The sequence below is a fragment of the Symphalangus syndactylus genome, chromosome 19, assembly GCF_028878055.3.
Source record: "Symphalangus syndactylus isolate Jambi chromosome 19, NHGRI_mSymSyn1-v2.1_pri, whole genome shotgun sequence".
Classification (NCBI taxonomy): domain Eukaryota; kingdom Metazoa; phylum Chordata; class Mammalia; order Primates; family Hylobatidae; genus Symphalangus; species Symphalangus syndactylus.
The window spans coordinates 79062550-79076054 of NC_072434.2; the positions used below are offsets into that span (position 1 = coordinate 79062550).

The window sequence follows — 13505 nt, forward strand, 5'->3', positions numbered from 1 at the left end:
TTAAAGAGACAAGTTACACTTCAAATCAACCAATCAGAGAGCTGTTTCAAATCAAGCATTTTAGGTTAAGTTGTATTGACATGGGGGGGAGCAGATGACACACCTAATGAGTTTAAACAATGTTCACTGTTAAATTAGGTATAAATTAATGTAAAGATAACTAGGGGTAGTGTGGGTATCCCTGACAAATTATGGATTTATCTGAGGATTAATGGCGGAATCCACAGATAATCCATAAATCTACCCATTTTCTATCTTCTAACCGCTTAACAAGTAATTTATAAATGTCTATTTGTGTGCCTTTTAAGTTACAGTGAGGGGTTCAGACATACTAAGGAAAATGCAGACTGTCAAGAGAAACAGCAACAAGGGATCTATAGAGTTTGTAATCTGGAAAGTCACACCCGTAATTTTTATTTGATTGTAGTACCATTGCTGTCAGAGGCCTAACCAGTGGCACTGAAGGAGTTAAAACAGTCCCCACCCCCACTCCCGATTTCTAGAACCCCAGATGATAAATTGGGTAAATATGTATTCCATTCATTGGTGCATCTGACCTTGGTCTGTGACAGAGGAAAGGCGTGTCTTCTCATACTGTTCCCTATGAACAAAAGGCAAGCAAATGAGGGTGACTCAGGACTTCTCGTGGCCTACACACAACTGAACATTTTTCTGAATGATTCCACGTATACACTTAGGAATCAGGAAGAGAAACACTTTACTCTTCACTAACCAAATAAAACCATCTATAAATCATATGCAAAACAACTTTGAGTAAAGAGGGACTTAAAAGTCTCGGAATTAAAAAAGGATTTCCATAGTTTCCTTTTAACTCTCCCCCAACTCCCCTTTGGGGAATAAACAAAGACATCTGCCACATCAAGAGTCTGGTTTGTTTTCTTAACTGAAAACGAAATGCAGTCATTAAAGTGTATCTTTGGGAAGAGGTTTTGAAATGTTGAAAATTACTTCTACAAGCTGCAATATTTTCAATTTCACTAAAAATAAAATTTGGCATTTTTGTTAGAAAAAAACTGAATAGTTCATCCTATTTCTTTTAACCTAGTTATTACATGAAAAATTGTTTCTCATTTGTAACTTGCTAAGAATATGGTTTCTTGAAAACAACCTTAAATGGACTACTAATAATGAAAAACTATTAAAATATATATAGTGATGGGCCCCTCCTAGTTACTGGACCACCCCTAGTGTAAATATATTCAAGTACACATTCACTGTTGCTGTTTAATTTAAAACATATAGTAACTCTATGTATATCCTAGCCTCCAACTCTTTATAAGTTTCACAACTTCCTTTCATAGAGAAGTCTGCCAAGCCATTAATCAATAAAAAGAGTAAAAGCTGCAATATCTAGGAAATTTCTTACTATATGAGAGTAGCCAGTAAAATGTGTCTCAGTGCTTTCTACCTTTTATCTGTTTATAAATTTAGGTTTCAGGATATCAATAAAGCTCATACATGGCTTTGGCTTTTTTCATTCCTAAGCTTTCCAAAGGCTTTTTTTTTTTTAAATCCCTTTTGTCTTTAGCGCATTTCCTATGGCCCAACGTAGCTGTTTTATTCCAAAGCTTTTCAAAGAGCAGCTCCAGGTCTTGAGAGTCTTTTCAGTGTCGTCACTATCTTCTCCTTCCAATCTACTATTGCAGAATGGCTGGTTCTGCTGCTAGTTGAAAAATAAACAAATGCTTTCTAGCTGTATTTTGTTCAGCTCTTTTATCTGTGTCCCCTATCCAGTTGCCCTTTCACCAGTCCCTGGCACTTCTTTTTTATACCATCAGTTGCCTTTTTGTTCCATGTCTTTTATCTCCTGAAGTTCAGGCAAACCCCAACCCCAAACCCACACATCCTTTAGTCACACTGCCATTAGTGATTAAAACAATAGCCATTCTAAGCTTGCTTTAGAAAATTAAAAAAGGCCTCAGAAAATGTTCAGTGCTCCCAATTTTATTTTTATTTAATGCTAAAAGTTAAAGAAAAAAAGGTACTGTAAATCTGACAAATGACAGAATTCAGGTGATATTTCCATAGCGTGATTTTAAAATATAATAATGTTGATATCTGAGATTACACTCACTTCAGTTGACATGAGTTTCATCATATATAGAAAAAGTATCACCTTCAACTTAAAAAAAGTAAAGGTTAAAAGGTGGCACACTTTTAAAATACTTGGTGGCCAAGGAAAGGTATATAGTAAAAGTTGTAAACCATGTGTATGTTCTCATAACTTTAAATGTGAGGCCACATGAAAGACAGTACATCTGTTAAATTCTATAAATTGTTAAAGCAAAAAAGGGAAAGCTTCAACACCCCATCCCCTAATATTTTGAGTATTAAAAGCACAGCTGAAATATTAGGATTTGAAATCTGATACTGCCCATGTACAGTAAGTAGCTTTCTGACATTTTTATCCAGCTGTGGAGAATCTCTGCACTGTCATCAGGTACAACAAAAGATCAAACCCATGTCCCGATGTTAACTTTTTAACTTAAAAGAATGCCAGAAAACCCAGATCAACACTTTCCAGCTACGAGCCGTCCACAAAGGCCACCCAAGGGCCAGTCAGACTTGTGCAGATCTTACTTTTTAATAGTAGTAACCACAATACACAGCTCTTTAAAGCTGTTCATATTCTTCCCCCATTAAACACCAGTACAGAGAAACCACAGGTTGCCCTTTCCACAGCTGGATAGACTTATCCAAAACGGCAGGATGGTTCTGTATTAATCTTTTTGGAACGCGTATCTGTATTAAGATTGCAAAACATACAGATAGCTACCACAAATTAGGTCAAATGACTGATCAAGTTGTAACATCTATGAGGTCAAATTCCAGTTATAATGAAGTGCCTAGATACACATTTATACAACAGACCATAAGAGCTGAATTCTTTACAAATGTCTTTATGGGCATGTAAAATTGACTCTGCATTTCTGCATGTGTGCATTCACATAAGAGAGACCAGTCTGAACTGAGTCATATATACTCCAATTTGAAAAAAAAAAAAGTGTAACAACTGGTTAATCATGCAAGTCTGTTTGTAATATAACAATGACTGGCAACATGAATTCTCGCACAGTAGTAATAATAGGTGCACTCATTAAAAACACTACGGAAAAATACTGTATTTGGTGCAGTATCTGATTTTCAAGTGTTAGTAACTTGACCATTAAAAAATAGTTTTGAACAATTTAAAAAGGAAAGACAAACACATAACTAAAAAAGAATCCAAAGTTGGTAAAAATCTATATTTTCAAATGAAAATAGAAGCTAGGCTGTGAACCATACACATAAATTGTAGACCTTGAAGCCATAATTCAGCCTAATTATGAGGCCAAGTTACAAACACCTGAACATAAGGATTTAAAATAGTGTTCCTGTCAATGTTAAATCATAACAGCACAAAAGAAAAACCAGTATCACTGTGAGACAACTATTTCTAATAATTGATGATTTATTAGTTTAAAAAAATCATTTTACTGATGCAAAATAGTGATCAAAAGAAATTAGTTTACAAAAAGAATTCTAAAAATATTGAGAGGTGGGGCCTATTATATAAAACCCTTAATTTCTTTAATTTCCACTAGTTTATCATTTTTTTTCCAGAACAGTATTATTCACTTGGTATTTCAAACACGTTAAGAAGGAAATTACAGGTTTCCTCCACCCACATTTGGGCTGTCACTGATATGCCCAAGGGCAGTCCTGGCAGCACCACGCGGCTGTTACTGTCATTGTACCATACTGTATTCAGCACTCACTAGAAACAGGGTATAGGTGATAGTATCAACAGCAATAGCACTACAGGTAAATGATAAACAAAACAAAACAGAAACAAAACCAATCCCACAATCTCCAAGTTCACCTGGACTGTAACTTCTCTTGCAACTCTTTCAAAATAAAGGACAACAGCAACAACAAACAGACCTCTAGGGTGTTTAAAAAGATGAAGTGGCGCTGCAGAGCTGGGCTCTGCTCAAAGATGGCAGTGCCATCTTGTACACACCACCATCCATTATAATCGCCTTCCATCACTGGAATTGTGTCTTATGTAACCAACTAGCATGCAGCATTGTAATCTTACAACTGATCACGTGGACAGTGAACAGCAGTCAACTTTGTCTTTTAAAAAAAAAAAACCCCAAAAGACCACACAATTCTGAAAATTTCCCAGCAGCACTCTCAGTCATCAGTATCTCCAGAACTGAACTTTTGAACAAAATAGAGATTCAAAATCCACTTTCCTACTCCTCTGAGGACAATGTTTCAGGGTAAACTGGTGGTATTTCCCAGTGGCATGCCCACTTGACAACATGCCCGTTCAATCATTTCCTTTCCTTCTCCACCACTTGGCCTACGGCCTGAGAAAGGGGCCAGCAATAAGGAATGACAGACAGTAAGGCAATCTTACAATGTCAGAAAATGTATTTGGCTTTTTTTTTCTTTTTAAAATAAGTGCATACAAATACAGCTAGAAGCATTTCTGATTTGCCAAGTGCTCTAAAAAAGCAGCGCAAGTCACAGCCTACATAGAACGGTAACTGTCACCAGGATAATAAAGCACAAAGATATGCTAATAACGTTAACAAAAGAAAAAAATGCCTTTATAAGTACATACCTTTTGTCGTCAAAAAAAATATAGAAACACAATGTATTCAAAAAAAAATCAAAATTATACAGCCATGTTTATGAAGTCTACATTTCCCTTGTCTTGGATATATATATATATATGGAGATATATATACAATTCAAGCAGTTTTAATTAAGGGTAATCATTGGGTTTTTCTGAAACCAGAAAGTCACGAGTCTCTCTCTTTTTTCACTTTCACATCTCCAGCAAGGATGGTTGCAATTTCCCCTTGCATAAAGGCCCAGGGGACATTGGAGCCCACAAGAGGGCATTTTTCCCCACTGGGACAATAGACCTCTCCACTAGCTCCCTGCTGTTTGATGCTTTGTCTGGAGCAAGGAAAGCAGAACTTGTGCGAAGGGACGGACGGGCACTGCACAAAATGGGTGTCCTCCAGCCGCTCATGGCAGAGGGTGCAGCACAGCGGGGCACTGGCTGCCAGAGAGGAGTCCGGGAGGCTGGCAGGGTGCACTGGCTCCAGTCCTCCTGTGTTGCCTGCTCCCTGGCCCCCCACCTCTCTGGGGCCCAGCCTTCTTTGGTTCATAGAGGACGGAGAGGGCGGACTGTTGCTATTCCTCCTGGTAGTGGAGTGAACCTGGTTGGCATCTTTTGAGGCATGACTGCCCCCTGCATTGTCCGCTACTAAGATCAGGGCTGCCATGGGGGACTGGCCATTCTGGGCCGCTTCAGGCGGTGTGGTCCGGTTGGAATGAGGTGAGGCAGTGGGTGGTGGCGGAGACACAAAAGAGGATGTAGGAGTCATGGGGATCTTGAGCCCTTCTGTGGATGTGGACAGCCACGGCTGGGCCTCTCCATTGATCTTAGGGGGCCCAACTTCACCTTCTGGTTCTGGAGAGGGCTTCCTTTTCCTTGCTGTTCTTGCAACTGGAAACACAAAGAAATAAAAGGAAAAAGGAAACATAAGTAGCGGTGCACTGAAAGGGATCCTTCTCTTCCTGACCCGAAACAAAACTCATTACAGAATTCCTCCTCTCTAAAAGCACAGACAGAAAACACTCGTATATCAGTTTCAGGTGCACACGCAACTTAAAACCTTTAGGCGTATGGCGTTCTGAGGCAGTAGACTGATTTAAAATGGAGCCACTGAAAATGGCACGCTTGTAACTGCCTGTTTTTACACATGCACAAAAGTACCCTCGTTTGCACTGAGCATGTGACTGCTAATGTCCCCCAATAGGTTAAAAGGTGACTGGTGCCCTCATGTTCCCATCCAAGAATGTGCTGGGAAAGGAAAACCCCGTGTCACAGCGTATCAGCCCAGTCTGACTCATCTCTGTTATGCTGCTTCAGCACATGAACACGTTGCCACCAAGCACTGGTTCCGCCTTAGGCAGATCAGGAAGTGGGGTGTTTGTTGTTTCTGGGCTGGGGTAAAATGGTGAATCGAAAGAACCACCCCTCCTCTGCTCTCCGTCCCCTTTTCTCCCCTAGACCCCCTCACTTCACAGCCGCCCCTACCTGCTTTAGACCCGTTGGCCCCGTTGGCCTCGAAACCCAACAACCTGCCTGCAGTCAGGGCCGGCTCCTTCTTAAACTTGCTCTCGAAGGGCCCCGAGTGGCCATGCTGGTGCAGCGCCAGCAGCGTGTCGCGCACGGTCTTGGGCCTGTTGACCCAGTCCTGCTCTCCAGACCCGCGGCTCTTGCCTGCACCTTCCGCGCTCAGCTCCGCGGCCCCGGCCGCGGTGGACAGGCTGTCGGCCGGGCCCCGGTGTGCAGGCGGCGGCGGTTGCTTCTCTTTGGCTGCCGCCTCGCGCTGCTCGTGCTCCACCGCCGCGCTGCTCGACACGGATGCCGGCCGCTTGTGGGCGCCCAGGTCGGTGGGCTGAGCGGAGCCCAGGCTGGCGGCCGCGGTTCCGGACACCGCGGCTAAGGAGGCGGCAGCGCGGCCACCGAGGCCGAGCGCGGTGGGCAGCTGCGTGGCCGAGCCGTTCATGAGCGGCACCAGGGTGGGCGGCACGGCGTGGCCGCGCCGCGGGTTCGGGCTCTGGCGATTCAGCTCAGGCGGCTCCTCTAGCTTGGAGAAGCCGTTGGGCACCAAGATGCCGTTCACGGGCGGCGGCTGCGGCGTCGGCGGCTGGGCCAGGCTCGCGGCCGGGCGGCTGCCGCCGAAGTCAGAGCCGAGGCGGGGGGGCCGCTCGGCCGCGGCCGCCAGGGGGTAGCGCTCCAGGGCCTGCGGCGCGCGTGGGGCCGCCTCGGGGCCGCCGTGGCCAAGCTGCTGCTGCTGCTGCAAGAGGATGTCCTTGGCCGAGAGTGGCGGCGGCTTGGCGGCGGCCGGGGCCGCAGCGCCGGGCGGGGAGCGACCCTCCGGGAAGCAGCCGTGCGCCCGCTTGAGCTGCCGCGCCGTCTCGATGACGAACTCGACGCGGTCGGCGCCCTCGTAGTTGACGCAGCCGCGACACACGGGCTCGGTGAAGTCCCAGATCATGGCCCAGGGCATGCGGGGCAGGTCACACAGGTAGCACGACTGCCGCCGGGACGCGGCCGCCACCGCCACCGCCGCGGCCATGTCCGAGGAGCCCGCGGCGCCGGAGAAGGAGGCGGAGGAGGAGGAGGAGGGGGCGCCGCCGCCGCCCCCCACCGGCACCACGCGCGCCCTCCTCCCCCCCCAACCCCGCGTCTCCCCCACCAGCGGCGGCGGCGGCCGCAAAGGCGGCGGCGGCGGCGGCAAAGCCCGCGAAGGCTCGGCGCCCGCGCAGCGCCCCCGGTGCACGAGGGGCGGCGGGCGCGAAGCGAGGGGCTGCAGCCGCGGCAGCAGTTCCCCCCGGCCGGCCCGGGCGCGGGCGGGCGGCGCGGCGCGGCGGGGCGGCGGGCGCGGCGACGGGGGCTCGGGCGGAGCCGCGGCGGGCCTCCAGACCGGGGCGAAGACGGGCCGCGCGGGCGCGGGGGAGCGCAGCAGGTCGCGGCGGCGGCCGGCACGGAGTGCGGGGCGGGGGGCGGGGAGGCCGGGGGGACAGGGGGCGGGGGGCGGCCGCCGGGGTAGGCTCAGCCCGAGCGGCGGGGCATGCCGCGCCGGGGCGGCGGCGGCCGGGCGGCGTGGAGCTCGGGCGCGGCGAGGGCCCCGGGTCGCTCCGCCGCTCTCTCACAGCTCCTGGCGTCGCCGCTCTCCAGCGTCAGCGGCCAGCCCGCCTCAGCTCCGCCGCCGCCACCGTCGTTGCTGCTGCTGCCGCCGCGACCGCTCCACTTCTACAGACTTGATTCTTCGACAGTCTCGCACGGCGCCTGCGCGGGCCCCCTCCCCTCGTGCGCGTGCCCGCCCTCCCGCGCGCGCGCTCCCCCTCCCCCCGCGCGCCGAAGTAGCGCTGCCGGGAGAGCCGGCTCTGCGGCGCCCGCCCGCCCGCGGGGCAGGGCAGCGGCGCAGCGCCGGTGTTCCCGTCAGAACACCGCGCAAAGTGGTCGTGTGCGTTTCCTCTACTTTCCCTCACTTCGCGCCCCACCTGGCTGTCTCGACCACTCTCAGAATGTTTTCCTCTGGTGTGCCTCTGGGCCAAATCGTGCTAAAAGTCATTTTTCTTTTATGCAAGGCCACTTTGTCACTTGGTTTCCGTCAGTCTCCTCAGAATGGGGAATTTAGGTCTAGCGTCGTTCACAGTTCTGGTTTTTTAGGAGTTATACTTGAAAGCTCAATGTCGGACACATGAGCATGAAATCCGTCACTGGTGCTTTGCATTTGCATTTGTCTTGGGAAGGACATACGCGCCGCCTGTCCCTTTTACTAACTAGGGAGACTCTGAATGTTCCCAAGCCCAGTACCACGTGCACACGCCGCCAGCTGGCTCGCGCGTTTTCCACGGAGCCCTCTGGAGGGGAGGGAGCGCGGTTCGGACTAGCCTCTCCCGAACACCAAGTGCCGCTCTTAGCCCCGTCCAGCCCGCCCTGTTCAGCGGGGGCCTCGCCGCGCCAGTCGCCCCAGCCGCCTTATGTAGGTATGCGCGGCGGGCGCGTGACGTGGGCGCGAGGCCGTGGGCGGCCGCCGCCGCGAGTGCGCACGCTCCGCGCAGACGTGCCTCGGCGCCGCTGGCACTAGGGCCTCGTGGAACGAATGCACATTCCAGGGATCCGGGGTCTACGGCCAGCGCGGCCGCGTCACAGCGCAGGTTCCACCCCCTTCGGCGAGTCTCGGCGTCGAGGCACCGCCCCCGGGCCCAAACTTGGACTCGAGGTGGCGGGAGGCGCGGGCGCGAGTCGTCGGGGGGGGGGGTCCTGCTCGCCTCCGCGAGGTCCCCGCGGGCCGTGGGGGCGACTGGCTGGCTGGCTCGCCGTCGCTGGCGGACTTGCGCACTATATGCCACCCAGGCCGGGGTGAGCCCAGCCCAGCCGCTCGGCTTGCAGCTCTGCCACCGTTGGCAGCCTCAGACTCAGCTCAGACTGAATTGAATGCTTGAGTTTCGCACTTTTATCGGGAGGAGGAGCTGGTGTGTGTTATGGTAAATCACTTTGTGCTGGTCGTTAGTCTCCCTAATACACGTAGGCTTAGTCGCTCTTCAATTGGGACTTCAGCTCTTTAAGGGCGGCCTCTGGAGCTGCTTTTGTTGGGAACACAGGCCCACAACTCTCCTTTGAGACTGGAATGAGGTGGTTAAGTGTGGGAAGAACAGGGTACTAATTATATTATCTTTCCTACAACTGGATTGGTAGGTGGAGAGAAAAAAAAAATCCTGCTGACGTTTCTCTCTAGTCGTTGCTATTGAAAATACCAGGTTGCTTCAAAGGATTAACCACAAGGAAGAGGAAAAACACCCTTAGAGAATCACAGTGGAGGGAGCTGCTTAAAACACATGAAAAAACCTGTGCGAAAATGGCACAGAAAACGTAATGTCAGACCTAAATGTTTTTACAGGCTAACCTTGAATGTCTTTTGGGGATTTCCATAGAAGGTGCGCCTGCTTTAAAGGTCTCTCCATCTGTTCCTGGATCTTGCCCTGCAATTGCAATCCTGCCTCACCCTCTCCAAGCTGGGAGAACGGGGCCTGCCCGGATCCTTCCCGGGAGTAGCTGGTGCCAGCGGGTTTGGTCACTCCCAGGCCTGCTGTTGCACACCGCTTTCAAGACCTGTCCCTTTGGTCACCCTCCTCAGAGACCCTGTGACAGTTATTCCAGCACATGGCTTCACCCACTGCGTTACTGCCCAAAGGGGATGAAGTCCAGTCCTTATGCTGCAGAGAAATGAACCAACTCAACGCCCCCAAGAGACGCCCCCACTAAGCATTGACTGAAACATATTAAAAGAAAACACAGCTCACCATTAGAGTTGTGGCCTAATTATACTCGTTTCTCTGCAAGCTGGTACTGTAATGGCCTCAAGGGGAGAGCCTGCTACTCCATCCTAAAATAGAATTAAAGATAGAAATTCTGCCTTGATACTAAGATCTTTGTAAAACAGAGCTTTTCTTCTCCAAAGGAGAGCATTTCCTTCTTATTTTACACTGCCAGTTTCATGTCGAAACTGAGTTGTTGTAACTTCCTAATGAAATGCCCGATGGAAAATGGAAGGGCTATTTTAGTTCTGGGCTCGATCCGGAATCAAGGGGGTTAAGGCTGGATTCAGGGCAGCAATTCCTTATATTGTATCAGAAGTCTTTCATGCTGCCTGGCCTTTCATGTAGCTCTGAAGCAGCTTTATCGATGTATGCTAAGTAAACATAGCTTTGTTTTTGTCTTCCACCCACCGCTCCCTCCCGGCACAGACTGGAGTTGGATCCCGTCCAAAGCGGCTGCTGCAGCAGTTACAGCCGCCTCCTCCACACACAGGAGCAGGGTTTCTAGGGTGAGGCAATGCGTCTGCAATTCGCAGAGACAAGGCAGGAATTGTAATTGTAGTTCATCATGTGATGACTTATGAAAGAGGAAGTTGGTATGTTTTAGTCACGTAGACTCTGCCCTCTTGCTTAAGGCACCAGGTCCTCTCAGAAGAGAATTATGATCATCTTTGCCACCCAGAGTCAAGGTTACCGGGTTGGCTGCAGTGTGCTTCTGCACATTCATATACGGACAGGCAGGCAGATGCTGGGCCAAGTGTCGGCGAAGCAGCGGGATGAGCCTGGCTTTTCACCAGAACACTGAAATGTTGCAATTTGTCTTAAGGACTAAAGGAAATATTCTATGGAGAACACTCCTGCTGAGACTAGACAAACCAACAGTCCTTTCCAGCTCTAATTTCTGAGAGTTTTTTTTTTTTTTAATAAAAATTACAGTTTAGGAGTAAAAGGAAAGCCATTCAGTATGACACTATCAGAAAAGCAGGAATAAGGAAGTGGCTTGGAAGGCAAACCTAAGAGAGCAGTTGTAAGCGATAGCTCAATGGGTAGAACAAATGTGACCTTCCGACACTGAGATTGAAACGGGCTTCTACTGCGTGAACGTTAAACATCTAAAATCTGAATTTGGTTTCCAGAGCTTACTCCAGTCAAGCAGCTATTAACACACGGAAGCCCTGAGCTGACAGTCTATAGAGCAGTGTAAAGAAACGGTTCCTACAAGAGTACCTTATTGGAAAATTGCCCCCAGGATACGCAGCTGCAAGAGGGGTGCAACCCCATTCTCCCAGCAGCTTGTGGGTGCTGTCCCGGAGATAGATGGTATTCCTAGGAACTGCTGAATCCGTGGCTTTCACCCTCTATCCAGAGGTGGAATCTCAGCCTTCATTCTTTAGAGTGCAGTTTCCTTAAATAGCATGATGTTGCAACCGTGCTAAAGCTTCTTAAACTCTGACCTTGGCGTATTTGAAGAAGAGAAAAAATGCAGCCACATTTCATCTGGATTTCTGTGGACATCATTGCGGGTTTCTTCAGCTTTGGCAAAAGTGTCATAAGGCTTGAAGAGCACACGTGATATTCAGGGCTTTTCCAATTTTTTAAATAAGTTACATATATTTGAACACATTTGTTTATATGAATATATCTACACATGCTATGGAGCACCATGACATAAGTGAACCTTCTGTAATTGATATGAGAGTCTTCCTTCTAAGTAACAGCATTTTATGAGACAATCTTACTGTTTTTCAAATTGCAAATATTCTTTTTTAGAAATATTTTCCCTCTGTTTGACCCCTCTCTATAGCCTACCTCCCCTGTGCACAGAGAGCATACGGATATTAAAGAGACTTTTGCATGTGGAGGAGATAAACTCTCTGTGGAGGGTCTAAGAATCAAGCCAAATAAAATCACAGGAGCTCTTAATCATCCACATATTGTACACAGAAGCTGTTAGTCAGCTGCCTATATGTCAACATATGTATAGGTCCCTATTTAGAGCAAAATTTGGGGTCTTGATGAAGGTTAAATACTCACTGTGTCAGAATTTAAAGAGCTAAGTGAGAAACAGACAAAACAGACAAAGGAGAGATTGAGGTCACACACTTGCTCAGTCTGCAAGGAAATTTGTAGAACTGGAAGGGATTCAACAGCCATTTGATGCCAGTAAACCACCTATTGACTTTTTGGAAAAAGCAGGATGAAATGCACTTTTCTGGAATAATATCTGGATGTGGGTTTAACTTAGACTATTTAAGACACTCACTAAAACCCTTTGAAAGATATCAGTAGGAAGATGCTGACAAAATAATGAATTAACATCACAGATAATGTTTGAAAATATAAAAATGGTAAATTTTCTCTTCTTAGCTTTTCTATTAAAAAATGTACATTTCCCACATACACATTCCATAGCACAAGAACTGAAAAACTTGAATAATGTAATAATTTTAAAAGGTTAAAGAACAGTACGATGGCATGGTATTTGCTATGTCTTTCATATGAACATTTTAAAAAGATATTTCAAGGATAAATTCTATTATCTTGTCATCCTTTTCAGAAACTAAAAATCTGACTTAGCTAAAGTAATATGAAAAGTGAGTGTCAGAGGCCAGATGCGGTGGCTCACGCCTGTAATCCCAGCACTTTGGGAGGCCACGGTGGGTGGATCAAGAGTTCAGGAGTTCGAGACCAGCCTGGCCAGCATGGTGAAACCCTGTCTCTACTAAAAATACAAAAATTAGCCGGACGTGGTGGCAGGCACCTGTAATCCCAGCTACTTAGGAGGCTGAGGCAGGAGAATTGCTTGAACCCGGGAGACAGAGGTTGCAGTGAGCCAAGATTGTGTCACTGCACTGCAGCCTGGGCGACAGAGCAAGACTCCATCTCAAAAAAAAAAAAAAAAAAAAAGTGTCAGAACTGATACCTAAGTATGAGTCCTGTTGCCTAAGGATGTAGTCGAGAATATTCTATTTGCGTTTTGCATTGTTAAAAATCATGTAAGCACAGCATAGAGCCCAGCAAAAGAGTGTTAACATCTAAGTGTTAACAGGAAAGGTGTTAAGATTTGCTTATCTATACCTATTTTTATAGGAAAAAGGAAAATTTTAGTATAGTTCATAGAACAATCAATCCAAAGAGAAGTAAACATTCACCACAGACAAAAGGAGCTGACAGAGGTAAGGCACAGTTGCTACAACACCATGTCTAGTGTGGGACTCTTTACTGATGTTGGTGTTAGGATAAAAGATTCAATTGTGGGAGTCAGTTGGGTGATGAAATGGTTTTGGCACTTACCAGATTGGAATACTGCACCTCCAACTCTTTCTGATCTATTTTCTTTTCTTTTCTTTTTTTTTTTTTTTGAGACAGGGTCTCACTCTGTCGCCCAGGCTAGAGTGCAGTGGCGCAATCTCATTGCAAGCTCCGCCTCCCAGGTTCACGCCATTCTCCTCCTCAGCCTCCCGAGTAGCTGGGACTACAGGCGCCCGCCAACACGCCCGGCTAATTTTTTGTATTTTTAGTAGAGACGGGGTTTCACCGTGGTCTCGATCTCCTGACCTCGTGATCCGCCCGCCTCGGCC

At 47.9% G+C, this 13505-nt stretch overlaps 1 protein-coding gene across 2 annotated transcripts; it reads right to left on the reverse strand.

Moving 5' to 3' along the window:
• Positions 1-1949: 1949 nt before the first annotated feature.
• Positions 1950-7887, reverse strand: IRF2BP2 (interferon regulatory factor 2 binding protein 2). 2 transcript variants are annotated; one of them, XM_055234068.2, is made up of 2 exons: positions 6128-7887; positions 1950-5533 (listed from the first exon to the last, which is right to left on the reverse strand). In XM_055234068.2, the coding sequence occupies exons 1-2, from the start codon at positions 7173-7175 to the stop codon at positions 4818-4820; spliced, it is 1764 nt and encodes a 587-aa protein (XP_055090043.1). In that variant the 5' UTR covers positions 7176-7887; the 3' UTR covers positions 1950-4817. The 2 variants fall into 2 exon arrangements, with proteins under 2 accessions (XP_055090043.1, XP_055090044.1); XM_055234069.2 differs by having other exon boundaries at positions 6176-7449.
• Between the last annotated feature and the right edge of the window lie 5618 nt (positions 7888-13505).

What these genes read in the sequence shown, in the direction of transcription:
- IRF2BP2 (XM_055234068.2), bottom strand. Translation starts at nt 7,175, where the DNA reads ATGGCCGCGGCGGTGGCGGTGGCGGCCGCGTCCCGGCGGCAGTCGTGC. An exon ending in GGCCAACGGGTCTAAAGCAG is followed by an intron (nt 5,534 to 6,127) that starts GTAGGGGCGGCT and finishes TTGTGTTTCCAG; the next exon opens with TTGCAAGAACAGCAAGGAAA.